The sequence below is a fragment of the Panthera pardus genome, unplaced genomic scaffold, assembly GCF_024362965.1.
Source record: "Panthera pardus isolate Hobbes unplaced genomic scaffold, ASM2436296v1 HiC_scaffold_2, whole genome shotgun sequence".
Lineage (NCBI taxonomy): Eukaryota > Metazoa > Chordata > Mammalia > Carnivora > Felidae > Panthera > Panthera pardus.
The window spans coordinates 121695026-121712762 of NW_026526765.1; the positions used below are offsets into that span (position 1 = coordinate 121695026).

The 17737-nt window shown below is 43.7% G+C and overlaps 3 protein-coding genes across 3 annotated transcripts; all 3 read right to left on the reverse strand.

The window, feature by feature from the left end:
- Positions 1–912: 912 nt before the first annotated feature.
- On the reverse strand, positions 913–3632 carry LOC128778309 (protocadherin beta-15-like). Its single transcript, XM_053907406.1, has one exon. It carries the CDS (start codon positions 3431–3433, stop codon positions 1034–1036), a length of 2400 nt encoding a protein of 799 aa, XP_053763381.1. The 5' UTR covers positions 3434–3632; the 3' UTR covers positions 913–1033.
- A 2679-nt stretch (positions 3633–6311) lies between these two features.
- On the reverse strand, positions 6312–10336 carry LOC128772509 (protocadherin beta-15-like). The gene is given in 2 exon segments (XM_019424456.2): positions 6312–6557; positions 6559–10336. Coding segments are annotated over 2 exon segments (2388 nt in total). The 5' UTR covers positions 8814–10336; the 3' UTR covers positions 6312–6424.
- A 111-nt stretch (positions 10337–10447) lies between these two features.
- LOC109252198 (protocadherin beta-18-like) lies at positions 10448–17597 on the reverse strand. The gene has a single exon (XM_053907407.1). It carries the CDS (start codon positions 14838–14840, stop codon positions 12453–12455), a length of 2388 nt encoding a protein of 795 aa, XP_053763382.1. The 5' UTR covers positions 14841–17597; the 3' UTR covers positions 10448–12452.
- Positions 17598–17737: the final 140 nt, after the last annotated feature.

The following is a 17737-nucleotide window of genomic DNA, read 5'->3' on the forward strand; positions in this document are numbered from 1 at the left end:
AATTACTCTGCAATCCCAGGGGACAACTGTAAGCAATGTATTACTCGATACTAGAATCTTTAGAGTATCTAGGAAGTCCTCAACACAGTCAATCTGGGTATCAGCAAATCTGCCCAGGACTCTTAACAAGATTGTAATTTAAGTTACATGTAAGTGACAACCCATAAGTCTTTTCAACATTAATTAATATGAGAAAGAAATCATAATAAAGATATACTTTCATGAGGTGACATATATATTTCAGAGTGAAAATCTAATGATTACAAGTGTGATTTTTAAAAAAATAAATAGCATGAAAATATATACATTGATGCCTATTAGTAAAAGAAAAATCCAAACAGAACTCAGAAGAAACTAGACATTAGTATATACAAACTGATTTCACCCAAAACTCACAAGGGGTTATACAAAAGTTGTAGCTGTGTTACTAATAGAAACTAAAAGGATTCCAGTAATTTAAAAATGAAGTATGTTAAAAGGAATCAGACATTCTTATGTAATATCATATAGTCATTAAAATATTTTCAAATTTTTTTTTCAACATTTTTTATTTATTTTTGGGACAGAGAGAGACAGAGCATGAACGGGGGAGGGGCAGAGAGAGAGGGAGACACAGAATCGGAAACAGGCTCCAGGCTCCGAGCCATCAGCCCAGAGCCTGACGCGGGGCTCGAACTCACGGACCGCGAGATCGTGACCTGGCTGAAGTCGGACGCTTAACCGACTGCGCCACCCAGGCGCCCCCAGTAAAATATTTTCAAAATGAGAATTGTTTATTCTAAGAGGTTAATTTTCATATTATCCTTTAGGAATGAGTATGAAAATTTTAATCAGAAATGTGAATTTCCTGATATAAAACTTTTGCTGATTATACAATAATTGTAAAAATAATCATAAGACAACCAAGCCAACAAAGCAAAGTAAATTTACTATGGAAAATGGGGGGGGGAGTAGAATTAAAATTACTACTGGATTAAAAAATAAACAGAAAGGTGAAGGAGACAAAGCTAATGTAAAAGCAAACAGGAAACTTTCAGATACCTAAACTATTCTGGAACGTTGGATTTCCCTCTGACTTCCTCCCAAGGTCCTGGTTTAGAATACTGGGGAAGAAGGGCTTCAAGAACTTGAACTCATTGGTCCCCGAGTCTCCCGTCAGACACACCTCATACTGGTAGCTCTGGGACAGCGTCCCCGCGCCGCTGACGTCCACCAGGTGGCCCGGAAAGTGGCCCTCGGGCCCCGAGCAGCGACCCGCAGACGCCGCCCGGCTCCGCCTGCACAGCCGCACCGCCACGAACACCAGCACCGAGAACAGGAAGAGCGACGACACGGACGCCAAGGCCACGACCAAGTAGACGGTGAGCGGGTCGGCCCGCGCCTCGGCCGCCGCCACCTCCGGGAGCGGCAGGTAGGGCTGCGAGAAGCCGTCCACCAGCAGCACGTGCAGCGTGACGCTGGCCGAGCGCGGCGGCTCGCCATTGTCCTTGACCAGCACCACCAGCCTGTGCTTGACGGCGTCGCGCTCGCTCAGCAGCCGGGCCGTGCGCACCTCGCCGTTGTGCGCCCACACGCCGAACAGCCCGGGCTCCGTGGCCTTGAGCAGCTGGTACGACAGCCAGGCGTTCTGGCCCGAGTCGCCGTCCACCGCCACCACCTTGGTCACCAGGTAGCCCGCCTCGGCCGCCCTGGGCACCAGCTCGGTGCAGGGCGCAGAGCCGTTCTGCGGCGGGTACAGCACGAAGGGCGCGTTGTCGTTGTCGTCCAGCACCAGCACGCGCACCCGCGCCTGGCTGCTGAGCGCGGGCGAGCCGCGGTCGGCCGCGCGCACGCCGAACTCGAACGCCTGCAGCGCCTCGTAATCCAGGGACCTGAGCGCGAACAGCTGCCCGTTGTCCGCGTTGATGGACACCAGGGAGGCCAGGGGCAGCTGCGGGTCCGCGGGCGGCAGCAGCGAGTAGGTGACCTGGGCGTTGGCGCCCGAGTCCCTGTCCGTGGCGCTCACGCTGCCGATGTGCAGGGCGGGGCTGTTGTTCTCGCGGACGCGCAGGGTGTAGGTGGTTTGGCTGAAGGCGGGGGCGTTGTCGTTGACGTCGGAGACCGTCACGGTTATGTTGTGCTGCGTTTTCAGCCTGGGGGTCCCCAAGTCGGTGACGGTGATGGTGATGTTGTACTCGGGTCTTGTCTCTCTGTCTAACGCCCCATTTGTTACCAGGGTGTAGAAATTCTCTTCTGATGGCTTCAGGACGAAGGGAAGATCATCCTGGATGGAACAAGTCATCCTTCCGTTGTCCCCCGAGTCTCGGTCTCGAATTCTAAACAAGGCCACTTCTGTCTCTGGAGAATTTTCAGGAATGGGGCTGGTGAGTGATGAAATCGTTAGTTCTGGGAAGTTATCGTTAACATCCACCACCTCAATGGAGACAGAACATCTTCCAGAAAGCCCCCCACCATCAGTCGCATCTATTTCCAGCTCATATGAAGATATTGTCTCAAAATCTAATTTTTTAAGTAGGCGAACTTCTCCTGAAAGGTTGTTTAGCTCAAAAGTTGCGCTTATTTCTTGGGAACTATAAAAATAGGAGTATGATATTTCCCCATTTGTCCCAGTGTCTAAATCTCTAGCAGAGACCTTGACTACTAGCGTACCTACAGGGCTGTTCTCTGGAACTTGCACCTGGTAGAGTGTCTGTGCAAACTCAGGGGCATTGTCATTGACGTCTAAGACGAAGATGCGAACCTGGGCGGTGCCAGACCGGGGTGGAGAGCCGCCATCCAGCGCTGTGAGGGTTAAGCTGAGTTCGGACTGCTTTTCGCGATCCAGCTCTTTGTCTAGTACCAGCTCTGGGTATTTCCTGCCATCCCCCCGGGTGCGGGTAGAAATATGGAAATGAGGGTTGGAACTGATACTGTAATTTTGGATGTTGTTGTTGCCCACGTCCAAGTCCTGGGCTTTTTTCAGTGGAAACGCGGTTCCAGGAGGGCTAGTCTCTGAGATTTTCAGAGTCATTTCTCTTTCAGGAAACTCAGGAGAATGATCATTTATGTCTCTCACCAGTAGTTCAGCTCGAAATACTCCCAGTGGTTTTTTCAGTAACACTTGGAAATGCATTACACATGGATCTGTGGGGCCGCACATCTCCTCCCGATCCAGTTTCTCATGCAGTATCAATTCCCCGGTATGCAGATCAAGCTGCAAGCGGGGTTCGTTATCCTCAGAGACCACCCGGGCTCCCCGCGCGGCTAGCTCCCCAACTCCCAGCCCCAGGTCCTTGGCCAGATTGGCCACAAACGAACCACTCTCTGTTTCCTCCATCACGGAATAGCGTCGGGATTTCCAGCCTGCCAGAGCCACTCCCAACATGAGAAAGAGAATCAGGACTTGCCTTTGTTTAGGAAAACACTCTTTTCCGACCTCCATCTTTAATTCCATAAATGCTTTCCAGAAACGGGGCTCAGCTCTACCTTAGGGACGGTGATAGATCTCTTAGTCGGTAACCTGTCCAGAAATGATGGTGAGTAGTAAGACTTACAGTCCGGAACTCTGCTTACAGGCTTTTGTCTTCGGCTATAGATCTAAGGTAGAGTTCGTAGCAGTTCCTGGGGTTTTTTTTTTTTTTTTTTTTTTTTTTTTTTTTTTACGCCTTAGCCTGCAGCGCCACCATGCGTTGTCTTCGAAAAGAACTGCTACAATTTATTCCCTCTGTATGATACCTAGCCAGCTATTAGGAGTTTGGAAATGGTTTGGAAATGATGTAATCAGAAAACCATGCAATTATAATTATTCATTCCTTCATTAAAAAAAGTGTTATTGATATCTATGTACTAAGTTCTGAAACAGATCAGCAAAGAACCTAAACATGGTCCTTACTTTTTAAAACCTGTAGTATGGGTGAGGTGCTCTGAAAGATGAGAAGTGAAAGAAGACAATAGTGGTATGTCATCTTATAAAAATAACAGCATATGCTTATGTGATTTCTTAAAATTCCCTCAGCAAAAAGGAAAGGGTTAATTCTTCTGGATTTTCTTTCAAATTCTAGGCAGTGTATGTGACAGAATTGTGGTTCCCATTGGTTGAATCATATCAAAGAAAAAACTACCAGTTAGTTCCAGTTTATGATGCCATTTCAACATAAGGTCAGAGAATTATGATTTTATGAAACTTTCAAACTATGGGAAAATGCATATAAGTCCTATAACTCTTACCCTGCTTTTTCTCCTTAGTATTGACCACCATCTGATATAGCATATACATACATAATTAGTTTTTTCTTTTCTGTGTCATTTTTGTGCTTGAGAACTTTGTTTTGTTGACTTCCACATCCCCCAGCATCTATAAGAGTCCCTGACACATGGTGGATACTCAACAAATATTTGTTGAATAGATCAATCAATAAATCACAATTAATTTTAAAATTCTCATAGATGGATTCTCCTCCTAATGTAGAAGACCCCCTTTTTTTCTGGGACCCTAGTTCATTATATGAGCTGGATAAACAAGACCCCATATTCCCAAGTAGCCATTTTCTATGTTCTTTTGAATAGTAATTTGCAATAATTCAGAGTGATCTAAATGTATTTCATCAAATGGCAAAACACTCTGGCTTCCACTATGCAATGGAATAGATTCTAAAATACAAACAAAAACCAGAACATAACAACCAGGTTATAAAGATTCTACAAAAAAGGTATACATCTCTTTTAGAACACATTTCACATTGTCAATGTTATTTCACCCTAATGCTATTATGACACTGATTATATGCAAAAACTCCTACGTAGAATTTTCATAAGACATTCCAAAAACAGTAAAATTTGAAAATAGCCACCAATTCTTCTCAAAATCATACATTTTAACAAAAGCTTGTGCTTATCCCTTACTAATATTCCACAAACTTTTGATCCCAAATATTACATTAATATAAAAACCCTAAGTTAAAAATTTCCAATTAATAGTAAAGTTCAACCCATGAAAGAATATCTAAACATGCTTTTGACAAGGGAAAAATCCACTTAGCTATCATAATTAAAAGGAGATTTATTAAAAGAGCACATATTTGTTTCCAAAAACCCAAGGGAGAAAGCAGACTTGGGAGAGATTGATTAATCTGTAAAGTTGCTTTTTAGGCATCTCCTTTCTTCTTTTCCCTAAGTGGATTGACTTTCTGTGTTTCTTTCCATTTATTTAGCCAACATGATATCACATTCTTGTTAAGTTCTTAACAGAAAAACTATTTTAAAACATTTTTTTAGGGGCGCCTGGGTGGCCCAGTCGGTTAAGCGACCGACTTCAGCTCAGGTCCTGATCTCACAGCTTGTGAGGTCAAGCCCCGCATAGGGCTCTGTGCTGACAGCTCAGAGCCTGGAGCCTGCTTCAGTTTCTGTGCCTCCCTCTCTCTCTGCCCCTCCCCTGCTCAAGCTCTGTCTTTCTCTGTCTCAAAAATAAATAAACAAAAATAAATAAATAAAACATTTTTTTAGCGTTTACTTATTCTTGAGAGAGAAACAGAGACAGAGCATGAGTGGGGGAGGGTCAGAGAGAGGAGACACAGAATCCGAAGCAGGATCCAGGCTCCAGGCTGTCAGCACAGAGACTGATGAGGGGCTCTGAGCCACCCAGGTGCCCAACAGAAAAACTATTTTAGATCTGATTTCTAAAGCCATTTTTTAAACAAAAGAGTCAGATTTGCTCAGCTTGGATTAGCGATATCTACCATCTTGTCTGATTGTCTGAAGTCACAAGGGGAAATGAGTGAAATAAATGTAGCTGAAATGTAGAATAAATGTCACTTCAACTGAAGAGAGAAGTTTACCGAACATGATGGGGTGGGCTAGACAAAAAGGATCTATCATTTAAGTATCTTGAAATAATCTAATAATCTTTTAATAATACTCATATATATGATATATTGAAGGTTGTTATAGAAGAAAAGCCCTTAAATATGGGAGAAATTGTAGCCTTTCTATTTAATACTACCGTGAAACAAAAATATGCATTTTTTGCAGAACTTTTTTCCACTTAAAAATTTAAGATAGGTAAGCTTAATATCAGATTAAACATAGGCTCCATTATGTTAATGAATGATACCTCCTAAGTAACCACAACATCAAAAATTTAGAGCTTCCATATAACAACCAAATAGAGGATGGAGCTGGAGTCATCTTCAAATCAACAGTGCTCGATAATGAAAAGTTGATAAACTGAACCACATGTTCATGATTTTTCAGTAAAGCAATAAATTTGAAATTTCTTTGTTTCCATCAAAATAGAAATAAAAAAAAACAGAGTAAATATGAGGATATGCTTAAAGAATATTTCTAATCCCTTTAATAGGAATGTGGAATCAGCAAAACACCCAAGAAACACATTCTATATGGACCAAAGCAGTAATGGAGACCTATCATATTTAGAAAGAACTAACCTTCATCCAAATTCGTAATTGAATCCAAAATTTACAAAATGTGTGTTTTCCTCCACATCATTCACAGACTTCTGTTGAGCAATGGAGACAACAGATTTCAAAAACTTAAATTCCTTGGTCCCAGATCCTCTCCTCACACACCTCGTACTGGTAGCTCTGGGACAGCGTCCCCGCGCCGCTGACGTCCACCAAGTGGCCCGGAAAGTGGCCCTCGGGCCCCGAGCAGCGACCCGCAGACGCCGCCCGGCTCCGCCTGCACAGCCGCACCGCCACGAACACCAGCACCGAGAACAGGAAGAGCGACGACACGGACGCCAAGGCCACGACCAAGTAGACGGTGAGCGGGTCTGCCCGCGCCTCGGCCGCCGCCACCTCCGGGAGCGGCAGGTAGGGCTGCGAGAAGCCGTCCACCAGCAGCACGTGCAGCGTGACGCTGGCCGAGCGCGGCGGCTCGCCATTGTCCTTGACCAGCACCACCAGCCTGTGCTTGACGGCGTCGCGCTCGCTCAGCAGCCGGGCCGTGCGCACCTCGCCGTTGTGCGCCCACACGCCGAACAGCCCGGGCTCCGTGGCCTTGAGCAGCTGGTACGACAGCCAGGCGTTCTGGCCCGAGTCGCCGTCCACCGCCACCACCTTGGTCACCAGGTAGCCCGCCTCGGCCGCCCTGGGCACCAGCTCGGTGCAGGGCGCAGAGCCGTTCTGCGGCGGGTACAGCACGAAGGGCGCGTTGTCGTTGTCGTCCAGCACCAGCACGCGCACCCGCGCCTGGCTGCTGAGCGCGGGCGAGCCGCGGTCGGCCGCGCGCACGCCGAACTCGAACGCCTGCAGCGCCTCGTAATCCAGGGACCTGAGCGCGAACAGCTGCCCGTTGTCCGCGTTGATGGACACCAGGGAGGCCAGGGGCAGCTGCGGGTCCGCGGGCGGCAGCAGCGAGTAGGTGACCTGGGCGTTGGCGCCCGAGTCCCTGTCCGTGGCGCTCACGCTGCCGATGTGCAGGGCGGGGCTGTTGTTCTCGCGGACGCGCAGGGTGTAGGTGGTTTGGCTGAAGGCGGGGGCGTTGTCGTTGACGTCGGAGACCGTCACGGTTATGTTGTGCTGCGTTTTCAGCCTGGGGGTCCCTAAGTCGGTGACGGTGATGGTGATGTTGTACTCAGATCTTGTCTCTCTGTCTAGCACTCCTTCTGTTACTAACTTGTAGAAATTTTCAACAGAATGTTTCAGAGTGAACGGAACATCTTCCTGGATGGAACAAACTATCCTCCCATTTTCCCCAGAGTCTGGGTCTTGAATACTGAAAAGAGCTATCGTGGTCTCAGGGGAATTTTCAGGGATGGAACTTATAAGAGAAGCCACCGTCATTTCTGGGGTGTTGTCATTTATATCCACCACCTCTATTATGACAGTGCATTTTCCCGAAAGACCTGCCCCATCAGAAGCCTTAATATCCAGCTCATATGACTTAATTTTTTCAAAATCTAATTTCCTAATTATTTTAATTTCTCCTGTGAGTTCATTTAGTGCAAATGTCCTAGTAATCTCTTCATCGCCATAGAAAAATGAATAGACTACTTCACCGTTTATTCCTGTGTCTAAATCTCTAGCTGAAACAGTGACAATAAGAGATCCCAGGGGACTGTTTTCCAGGATCTGCACACGATAGAGTGGCTGCACAAACTCAGGAGCATTGTCATTGATGTCCAAAACATGAATGAGGACCAGGGTAGTCCCAGTTTTGGGAGGAGTTCCACCATCTACTGCCATTAGAGTTAATCTAAACTCGGGCTGCTGTTCTCGATCTAGGGCTTTGTCCAGAACCAGTTCCGGGTATTTTCTGCCTTCACCGCTGTTGCGGGTGAGCACGTGGAAATGGGAGTTGGGATAAATGGTGTAGTTTTGAACATTATTGACACCTACATCCAAATCTTGCGCATTTTTCAGGGGAAACACAGCCCCTGGAAGAGTATTTTCCATGATTTTTAAAATCATTTCTGCCTCTGGGAACACAGGGGAATTGTCATTTATGTCAGTGACCAAAAGCTTATACCTATATACCTCCAAAGGTTCTTCCAGTAACACTTGAAATTGCAGTACACAAGGTTCAGTGGAGCCACACAATTCTTCCCGATCCAGTTTCTCATTTACTTGTAAATCTCCAGTCTGAAGGTTCAGCTGAAAATGCTTTTTGTCATTGTTAAAAATGATCCGAGCCCTCCGCCGAGAGAGCTCTCTTGACCCTAGCCCTATATCCTTTGCTAGATTGGCCACAAAAGAACCACTCTCTGTTTCTTCTGTAATAAAATAATCTTCCCGCTCCGCGCAAGTGTGAGCCAGCAAAACAAAGAGAAGAAGAACTTGCCTTAGTCTAGGAAAACGCTCCTCTTCAGCCTCCATTTCTCCAACGCCAAAAGCCTTTAGAATCTGGGTACTTACTGGGTCTTTAGGCAAACTGCTCTGCAAGTCGATCCCTGCCGCAAGGTTAATTCTCTTCTCTTAGATCTGCGTATAACTGCAGGGACAGTAACCATCCGCCTGTCTGGTATTCCCAGCCTTAGCTTACAGCGCCACCATGTGTTGTACTTAAACCTAGTTTGCTGACGATGCTACAAAACGTATAACACTCATTTTATTTACATGCACACACAAAAACATACCACAGATTACACATGGGATGGTTTATAAATAAAATGATAACTTGTATTCTCCTGTGAAGTTATAAATGTGGAAATGGTGACAAGCACGTTAGGAAAGGATGTTGGCAAGAACAAAGCCAACTGTATTTGTTCAACAAACACTTATTTCATGTTATACGTCAAATATTGTACTAAGTGTTGGAAATACAAATACCTTCTCTGACCTCATGGACTTGTCTATTATATTGTATAATCTGTGCTCTGGGGAAAAATTAAGTAGAAAACGGTGTTGCTATCAGTCTATTCCTAAACAAAGAATATACACAAACTCACTGCCACTACAGTAGGTGAAGAGATTCATTCACATGTTTCAGGAGTATAAACTTAAGTGATAGACCAGCTAGAATTGGTTTACTATGCAAATTCAATAGACAGTTTAAGGGGTGGGGCACCTGGGTGGTTCAGCGGGTTAAGCATCAGACTCTTGATTTCTGCTCAGGTCATGATCTCAGGGATGGTGGGATCCAGCCCTGCATAAGGCATGCTGACAGCGTGGAGCCTGCATGGGATTCTCTGTCTCTCTGCCCCTAACCTGCACTTGCTCTCTCTCTCAAAATAAAGAAATAAACTTAAAATTTAAGAAATAAAATTTTAAAAAAAGAAAGTTTAGGAGTGCCTGGGCAGCTCAATAGGTGAAGTGTTGGGACTTTGGCTCAGGTCATGATCTCAGGGTTCATGAGTTCCAGCCCCACATTGGGCTCTCCACTGTCAACATGGGGCCACTTAGGATCCTCTGTCCCCAGATCACTCTGTTCCTCCCCACACTCTCTTTCGTTCAAAAATAAATAAACATTAAAAAAGTTGAAGGGGTTATGGATGACTTATGTGTAAATTTTGTCTAAGGAGAATGTGTCTGTACCTATGTGAGCATACTGTACTGATTTGTTCCATTGTACAAAACAATTTGTGAAGATATCTACATTTATTCCTAAAATCAAGACACATGTTGAAGCAGAGATTCACTGAGATCTTGAAAAATAGCATGGTGAAGATCATAAAAATAAAGGGCTGAAGTTAAGCCAATAAATAAAGTGCAGAAGAAAATAAGATGGATTCATCTGAAAGAGCAGGTAAAACTTATATCAAATAAGGAAGATCACAACTCATTTTTAGCAAGCAGCTCACATGTCTCTGAATAGCTTGGGATCCTGGCACCCTAGCATGACTTCAGAGTCTTAGCAATGGGAAAAACATCTTGTGGTAGGGGATCTGTGTCTCCCCAGTTGCATCAAACTTTAGCCAAAATTTTAATAACTTTTAAATAGATACTATCATGAAATCTGGTACACTAATATGTAGCTAACTGGGAAAACAGCATGGGCCAAGTGTAAAAACTGTCTTGCATATTAGTTTAATTCTATTAAGGTACAAATCACTCAAACTGACATTCTATTTTATAATGTTTTCCTCTACACAGCAAAACAAATTTGATTATGTAAATCTAAAATGTGAGAACATGCTGGTAACAATAAAAATCTGATAATTTTCCTCATAGAAAGATGTTGGTCATGCATCAAACTCTTTATTATGGAATCAAAAGTCCAAGAAAATGTGCCCTTAATGTCCATGCACTTTAAAAAATATTAATAGGTAGATGCTGGTACCTGTATCAGTAAATTAATGGATCAAAATTAGTTTTTAATTCCCATTTGTCATCTCTCAGATAAATTTTCACATTATTTTCTCTTCTGAGAAGAACATTTTAAGCCCATATACTTGGTAGAAAGCTTGAAATTTTTTTCATGAAAGTTCTAGTAATAGACTAGAATCAATCAAATTACTACTAATGAAATCATGAATTACCCCATATTATTTATAAATGGGATTATTTATAGATCCTGAAGATTTTACATTAAATGATAAAATAATTCTGTTCACATTGAACTTAGTTATTTTTAAAAGAGATGCTAAGGAAGGTTTGATGTATAGATATCCAAACAATAACAAATTCAATGTTACTTTTTAAAACTAATCCTGAAGCACATTTAAACAAAGGAGGGATACCTGTTAACAAAATATTCCATAAAACATTTTATAACATCTTTAAGTTGAAAGATCTTATAAATTATTTACAAAATTAAGTTTTGTAACAAAACTCTCTAGTACAGATTAGTTATCTCTAAGCTTGTACATTTTTATCCCATTCATTGATTAAGGTAATATTAAAAACCTGCAGTAAAAGACCAGAGTTTATGGTAGTCTAATTGAATACTCAAAATTGCATGTATCATTCCAAAAGAGTTTGGTTTCAACAAATGCCTTCTCCCCAAGATGCGTTAAATAAAGGAGTTTTATTATTAGGGAACTGGAGTTTCACTGCAAATGTGAAGGACAATTAGACATTAGGGACTTAGGAACACTGGAATCAGGAACTAACATGCCTAGAATCAAATGGCTCTTAGTCTCTTCTGTTTCTTAGGCTTCTGCCTCCACCAGTCCCTTATTCCTTCTCATTTTCCTTCCAGTCCTCCTTTCTTTCTTCCCTCTCTACATGCCACTCTGTCCTGCCAGCTTACACAAGTATAACATGGCTACCTCAGCCCATACTTAATATTTATTTCCTAGTTACAAGCAATCAAGAAAAAAATAGATGAACTACATCATAAGTAGAAATTTAGAGGCTTGGAGAATGTGACTATGTCTACTTTAATCAGGAGTCTATTACTAGGCTAATCAAAAATGGCCAAGAGAGGTAAAGAAAAGTATAATAAACATCTCAACAGTGATTACCTCCCTTGGGAAGTCCCAGGAAGTTCTCAGACAAGAAGTGTGGGCTGGATATGTATCTTAATCCAAACAAGATTAAAATTCATTTTAATACATCTTCCAGCAATATATACAGTTCCAAAGTGTTTACAAAGAAAAATACCTAAATGCAGAAAAATTACTCAAATATTTGGTTGGAAAGATTGGCAAAATTGATTACGGTTTTTTAAAAAATCTAAATAAGATAACATCTCAGAAACCATGCATGGTTTTTATTTACATCATGCACTTTCCTCTATCAAACATATAAAAACAGTTTCAGTGAGAGGATCTACAGCTTAGACACCCAGAGAATATGACTGAACCCAGTGTACCATTAAGCTTGAAGGGAAAATGCTGTATATTTGAATAAATTACTTGAGGCTGCATTTTGGAAGAAAGTCTAAGCAAATCCTAGCTCCCTTAGTTTTTCCACAGTTAATATTTAAAAAGTAGATAGCAGAAAATTCATCAAAACTTCTGGAAACTCTTAAGTAAAATGAAGTTACCCAAAACAAAGAATTTTACATTACAATGAACATATTTTACAAAGAAATAGCACTCACTCTAAAAGTTCTGCAGAGTAATCAAATCCCTAAATGAACTCAAAGCCATTCAGAAAGGTGTGGCTTTCCTCCATTTTACCTTCTGGGGGAGAGACGTTGGGGATAGCGGGTTTAAGGAACTTGAATTCACTGGTCCCCGATCCTCCCCGAAGACACACCTCGTACTGGTAGCTCTGCGACAGCGTCCCCGCGCCGCTGACGTCCACCAGGTGGCCCGGAAAGTGGCCCTCGGGCCCCGAGCAGCGACCCGCAGACGCCGCCCGGCTCCGCCTGCACAGCCGCACCGCCACGAACACCAGCACCGAGAACAGGAAGAGCGACGACACGGACGCCAAGGCCACGACCAAGTAGACGGTGAGCGGGTCTGCCCGCGCCTCGGCCGCCGCCACCTCCGGGAGCGGCAGGTAGGGCTGCGAGAAGCCGTCCACCAGCAGCACGTGCAGCGTGACGCTGGCCGAGCGCGGCGGCTCGCCATTGTCCTTGACCAGCACCACCAGCCTGTGCTTGACGGCGTCGCGCTCGCTCAGCAGCCGGGCCGTGCGCACCTCGCCGTTGTGCGCCCACACGCCGAACAGCCCGGGCTCCGTGGCCTTGAGCAGCTGGTACGACAGCCAGGCGTTCTGGCCCGAGTCGCCGTCCACCGCCACCACCTTGGTCACCAGGTAGCCCGCCTCGGCCGCCCTGGGCACCAGCTCGGTGCAGGGCGCAGAGCCGTTCTGCGGCGGGTACAGCACGAAGGGCGCGTTGTCGTTGTCGTCCAGCACCAGCACGCGCACCCGCGCCTGGCTGCTGAGCGCGGGCGAGCCGCGGTCGGCCGCGCGCACGCCGAACTCGAACGCCTGCAGCGCCTCGTAATCCAGGGACCTGAGCGCGAACAGCTGCCCGTTGTCCGCGTTGATGGACACCAGGGAGGCCAGGGGCAGCTGCGGGTCCGCGGGCGGCAGCAGCGAGTAGGTGACCTGGGCGTTGGCGCCCGAGTCCCTGTCCGTGGCGCTCACGCTGCCGATGTGCAGGGAGGGGCTGTTGTTCTCGCGGACGCGCAGGGTGTAGGTGGTTTGGCTGAAGGCGGGCGCGTTGTCGTTGACGTCGGAGACCGTCACGGTTATGTTGTGCTGCGTTTTCAGCCTGGGGGTCCCCAAGTCGGTGACGGTGATGGTGATGTTGTACTCGGCCTGGCTTTCTCTGTCCAGTGGGAGTCCTGCTACCAGAGTGTAGAAATTCTTGAAGGTAGGCTTCAGGAGAAAGGGGAGATCGTCCTGAATTGAGCACACCATCCTCCCGTTGTCCCCAGAATCTTGATCTCTTACACTGAAAATAGCGACCACCATCTCAGGCGACGAATTTTCTGGTATGGGGCTGGTAAGAGATGTCATGACTATTTCTGGTGGGTTGTCATTCACATCCACAACCTGAACTAAAATTGCTGATTTTCCCGAAAGGCTACCACCATCTGTTGCCTGAATATTTATTGTAAATGACTGAATTAATTCAAAATCCAGAAGCGCTTTTAAGCGGATTTCACCAGAAATTGGATGGATTTCAAATGTTTTCCGTATGTCTCTGGAGACATGGGAAAATGAGTATGATAGTTCTCCATATATTCCCGCATCCAAATCCGTAGCAGACACCCTAACGACCAAGGAGTCCAGAGGGCTGTTTTCTGGTACCTGAACCTCATAGACAGACCTCTCAAACTCTGGAGCATTGTCATTGATATCGAAGACCAAAATACGAACAAGTGTAGTTCCAGACCTGGACGGGGACCCACCATCCAAAGCTGTTACAATTAATGTAAACTCAGATTCCTTTTCTCGATCCAGAGATTGGTCCAGGAACAGCTCTGGGTATTTTCTTCCATCATCACTGTCTTGTAATTTAAGATGGAAATAAGGATTGGGGCTTAATGTGTAGTTTTGGACACCATTCTTTCCTACATCCAAGTCCTGGGCACTGTCCATTGGAAATGAGGCTCCTGGAGCAGTACCTTCTGAGATTTTCAGAAGTATATGTTTGTCTAGGAATGCAGGGGTATGATCATTTATGTCATTGACCCAAAGCTCAGCCCGAAAAAACTGTAAAGGATTTTCAAATAATACCTGGAAATGCAATATACATGGTTCTGTGAGATGGCAAAGTGCCTCCCGGTCCAGTTGTTCATTTAAGAGCAAGTTGCCAGTCTGCTGATCCAACTGTAAATATGGTTTATAGTCATCAAAGATGACTCTTGCCCCCCGTGCAACCAAGTCTTCAACACCCAAACCTGTATCTTTCACAACATTGGCTATAAAGGAGCCAATTTCCATTTCCTCTGATACAGAATAGCGCCAGGGCTCTGAACACACCAAAGACCCTCCCAGGAAAACAAAGAAAAGCAGCACTTGCCTTATCTGCTGAGGGCACCTCTCTCCTGACTCCATGGCTCCTTAGACAAACGTCTTTCTGCAGAAATGTTTCAACTCAGTCGCAAACAGCTCCTAAATTGCTCCTCTCATCTATCAGCCTGGACCACTGGTAATCTGTGGACTTGTAATCCTGCCACGAAGGTGTTGTTGGTTCCTTAGCTTTCTCTTGAAATCCTCTTTTCCCCCTTCCTGCTTCTCCTGTGCTCTCAGTTCCACTGACTAATGGAGACCAGAGCTTTTGATGATACAGAAAAGTCCCCATCTTATCCTGCAGCGCCACCACGCGACTGCAGATTCTCAGGTTTTAAACAGTCAAGTAAGTGTGAGACAAATTATTAATTTATCTTCTGTATTGATTAATTTAAATTACACTTTCTCCTATATTCTTATTTTCTGAGTTGCATTCTTTGTGATATGCGATGCTATTACTATTCAGTCTTTAACAGAATAAACCACAATCTGTTAAGAGCTGGGTGAATACAAAAATCGTATGTAAGATATAGCCCCCAATTCAAGTAAGTTATGATCTCTCTTTGAAGACAATATATAAAATAACTACAAATAGTTAAGTGAATTCATGTAATTGATTTTGTAAGCAGAATGTTCCCAGGAAAATTGGAAAGGAAAGGGGAACCAGAGGCTTTAGTCTTCTTTAGCTATCAGCAAAGTCTCTTAGAAAAGACAATAAGATCATGCATTTGTAACTGAACCTGATATATGCAAATAGTTGCTTTGGGGAGGCTGGGCATTTCAGGTTCGGTAAATGGTACTATTTACTTAGGGATACTCTGTAGGAGACTTACCTGTCAGCAGTAGAAAGTAAATGCTCAACAGTAGTTAATAAAGTAAGATACGTCGAGTTTCTGACATTAAAAAGTTGAACAAACTAGATCCAGGTTTAGTTGTGGAAAATAAACCTATTTTGTAGACCCAGACCTTCCAAAGGCATAATTATAAATATTTTACTCATCCATTCATTACTTTGTCGAGCAAATATTTATTGAGCATATAACTTGTGCTAGGAATAGTAGTGAGTATTAGCGATACAGTGGTAAGCAGACAGACATAGTTCCTGTCCTGAAAGATGGAGGCAGAAAAGTGATTACACATTTAAAAATAGAACATAATGAATACCATGATAGCAAAAGTTCATATGCTATTGTTAACAACATAGATAAGGGTCATCTGACCAGAATTTGGAAATACAGGAAACACTTTCCTGGAACAAAAATTGGGGGTTAAGTAAAATTTCCAGACAATTTCAAAAAACACTTGTACAAATCTGAGATGACAGAACTGTTTTGGAATAACTAAAATAGGATCAATATGGCTGAGCCATAGATCAAGAGGAAAGAAATGAGAACTGAGACTGGAGAGATAAGCAAATATTTTGTAAGCCCAGCCAAGGCATTTGGACTCTACATCAGTGGAAATGCAATGTTTTAAAGGCTTTTAAATATAAAAGGAGATGATATTAACCTCAACTAGAAATGCAATAATAAGATTGTATTAAAAAGATGACAAGGGACGCCTGGATGGCTCAGTCGGTTAAGCATCCAACTTGGGCTCAGGTAATGATCCCATGGTTCCGGAGTTTGAGCCCAGTGCAGAGCCTGCTTCGGATCTTCTGTCTCCCTCTCTGTCTGCCCCCTCCCTCTCTCAAAAATAAGCATTTTAAAAAATGATAACTTTACAGGATGTGTGACAGATTTAAACATGGAGGAGGTCTGATAAGAAAAAGTGAAGTAAATGTACCTTTTTTCAGGTTTAGGGAATGGAGTGAATGTTGGTGCTATTAACTGACAGAAAAAAACAGGAAGAGGAGAAGGAACAGGTATAGAGTTGGAGGTAATGTTTAGGTTTGAGGAAGGAAAAATTTTAATTTAAAACATGTTGAGTTTGAATTATCCATAGAGCATCCCATATAAATAGTTCTATAAATGATCTTACATTATATAAATAAAGTTGAGAAGAGACGTTTGAGGGGCAGAAGCTAATTTGGGGTTTATTGGTATAAATAGTGATTGCAGCCCTTAAAGAATGTAAGCTGTACATTAGGAGTGTGCTTGATTTTGTGATTTCAGAGATGATGTAGCTCTGAGAGACTACCATCTCCAGAAAGTGACCATGATCTTAGGTGACTAAGACTAGACTAGAAGTGAATGTCACCAGAAAGGAAGAAGGCTAGAAGAGAGGTCAGACTCCTGGACTTGAAATTGTGGCAAGGAATGGACAGAGGAAAACTGTAAGAAGTTATATTTGAGAAATCAAATGTCTTTACGCCACCTCTCTCCTATGATCTTGTTTAATTTTTTAGTTTATTTATTTTGAGAGAGAGAGAGAGTTCAAGCAGGAGAGGGGCAGAGAAAGAGTTAGAGATAGAATCCCAGGCAGGCTCCAGGACAGTGTGCGGAGTCCAGAGTCTAACTAGGGGCTTGAGGGTGGGTCTTGAATCCACAAGCCAGGATATCATGACCTGACCTGAAATCAGTAGTCCCTTGGCCAACCGACTGAGCCACCCAGGTGCCCCCCCCATCTTGTTTAATTTAAACCCAAACTGATCTCTCTCATTTGATTCTCTCATTTGATGACTCTTATGTGCAAAGACTGTTAAGGCAGGAAGATTTGCTAATCTCTTTCAGCATATTGAAGATATCTTACTTTAAGTTTTCAGTGCCACAGTTTAGAGATTGTCAACATGGAACATAGCTGTCTGTCTAACTGTCATGTATTTAAAGATTACATGTCTTTTCCCTATGCGTTTTCATTTTTATATATTTTTTTAATTTATGCAATCTCTCTATAATATATATATATATATATATATATATATATTTTTTTTTTTTTTTTTTTTTTACGTGGGCTCCACACCCAATTTGGGGCTTGAATTCACAACCCTAAGATTAAGAGTC